The sequence below is a fragment of the Coptis chinensis genome, chromosome 5, assembly GCF_015680905.1.
Source record: "Coptis chinensis isolate HL-2020 chromosome 5, ASM1568090v1, whole genome shotgun sequence".
In the NCBI taxonomy this organism is placed as follows: Eukaryota; Viridiplantae; Streptophyta; class Magnoliopsida; order Ranunculales; family Ranunculaceae; genus Coptis; species Coptis chinensis.
In genome coordinates this window covers 72,676,551-72,678,593 of record NC_141460.1, presented here as the reverse complement: position 1 = coordinate 72,678,593, position 2,043 = coordinate 72,676,551, and the positions used below count along the sequence as shown (strand labels likewise).

The 2,043-nt window shown below is 40.7% G+C and overlaps 1 protein-coding gene across 1 annotated transcript; it reads right to left on the bottom strand.

Moving 5' to 3' along the window:
* Positions 1 to 1,779, bottom strand: LOC147498771 (uncharacterized). The gene has a single exon (XM_086563335.1). The coding sequence runs from the start codon at positions 1,777 to 1,779 to the stop codon at positions 1 to 3; it is 1,779 nt and encodes a 592-aa protein (XP_086419461.1).
* Between the last annotated feature and the right edge of the window lie 264 nt (positions 1,780 to 2,043).

The following is a 2,043-nucleotide window of genomic DNA, read 5'->3' as shown; positions in this document are numbered from 1 at the left end:
TTAAACAGCTTGACACGATGCACAAACTTCAACATTGATATGGCAATCAAACATTTCAGACCGATATGCATTGTAGGGAACAACATCTCCATTATCAACTTTAACCATTTTATTCTTCCTCTTCACAAAATATTTCTTGCCAGTGTCGCGCCTTCGGTAAATGGAGTACCCTTTTTTATCCATAATTGTTTCCTCCACAAACTCTTTTGGATAGCCTTTGGTGCATCGACCATTTTCCATACATGAAGCACTCGGATCTCGATCACCACAGGGGCCATGAACCTTGCACTTCTTCACTGTTTCAAACAATGCAGGGTGGGTGTCGGGGTCTGGGAATTCGGCACATACAAATTTATCCACTTGCTCACTGTTTTGAATCTTGTCATCATGCGCGAGAAATAAAAGGCAATGCATGTGTGGAAGATCGCGCTTTTGAAGTTCAATGGTATAAACATATGCAACCACCCAACCGAAGATATCATTCTTCAAGATTTCTTTCATAATTGCTTTTCGTTTCAGCTCGAATACCCGTGCAACTATTTCAAGCCGAAGTGTTGAAGTTTGGTGTTCCTTGAGCGCATCTTTAATTTCCTGCCAATTAGGGTTTGCAGTCACCGTAAAAAAAATATCTGGGTGCTTATAGTGTCGGGTGATAGCCATTGAATCCTGAAAAATCTCGTACATGTGCCTTGGACTTCCAACATGCAAGGAAGGCAAAATGAACCGTTGGCCAATTTGATAAGGACTTAATCCCTCAAGTGCAACATCTGTCAAACACTTGTACACATCTGAACGGATGGTGTCTTGATTTAGTCTAATGTATCGTAGATGGTTCTGTTCATATGCAGCCCAAGCATCAACCAAAAATTCATGCAACAATTTACACCCCAGCAAGATGGATGAGTACTCTGTGGGTCGTTCAAACAAACGGTAGGTGTAATACAATAATTGGGTGAGTCTTGCATTGCTTGGAGCATTTCTCTTGACGTCCCACAACTTTAAATCAGGTGACCAACCCAAATCCCCATAAAGAAATAGAAGAACATAATGCAAAGGCAAATAAGTTGGATGACATTCGCTTATCCGTTCCAACTCATGCCCTCCTCTCAAGCGAAGTACAATATCACGCATGGCATCAACCTTACTCCCATCTCCAGGCAATATCACTGCGATCTCATCAGTTGTCGGAAGATTGTACCTTCGTCTATCCGAACGCGGATCACAGTGTAGATGGACCGAAACATTGTTATTCTCAGAAGCATTTTCAGTTAAAACCTCAAACACTTGCTTATAGATATCACAAAACTTGTGGGTCTGTAGAAGAGTTTCTTGTACAGTTTTCAACACTTCCCTTGACAAATTCGGGTTGCGATTGTGGTGGTGATCCAAAGCAGCTAGGGGATCATAAATATAAAGTTGCGAAAACTTAGGTTCCATCCCCGGATCAGGCAACAATGAACCGATTTGGTGCCGCAACTCCCCATGGACAGTGAATGAGGTTGGACCACGCCCATGTAACACACGATCGTTAAATTTGCAACCAAGACTGGTAAATGCATTACACACATTGTATTGCCGAATCTGCTCACGGAATAATCTTGCACGTTTATTAGATCCTTCGAATAAAGATTTAAGTGCCGGAGGCAGTGGAGAAAGAAGCGATAGTTTAACTTTTCCTTGTAAACAGCAAGTTCCAAATAAAGGTCGGTTGCGCCTTGATTTCGATAACTGTTCTTCTTTCCAATGAAGGGCCGAACAAAATGGACAAAGAACATCCATCTTTCCTAAAAAGTGACGGCGATTTGGAACTGGAAGCGCATGACCTCTATGAGGATTAAGAATTTCTTCTTCACTTTTCGTCAAAATCTGACCATATCATGATCCTTTGCAAAAATAGACCTATGATATATCACGCTTTACGGTATGTTGAAACCTAACATAAGAGTGAGAATTTAAGCACTTAACTTACATAGTGTTATCTGATAAATGATAAAAATGAATAATTTACCTACAAAATGAATGATGAAACTCAAAACGTAAGTA

Coding starts and splice junctions, on each gene's coding strand:
- LOC147498771 (XM_086563335.1), bottom strand. CDS start 1,779: ATGGATGTTCTTTGTCCATTTTGTTCGGCCCTTCATTGGAAAGAAGAA.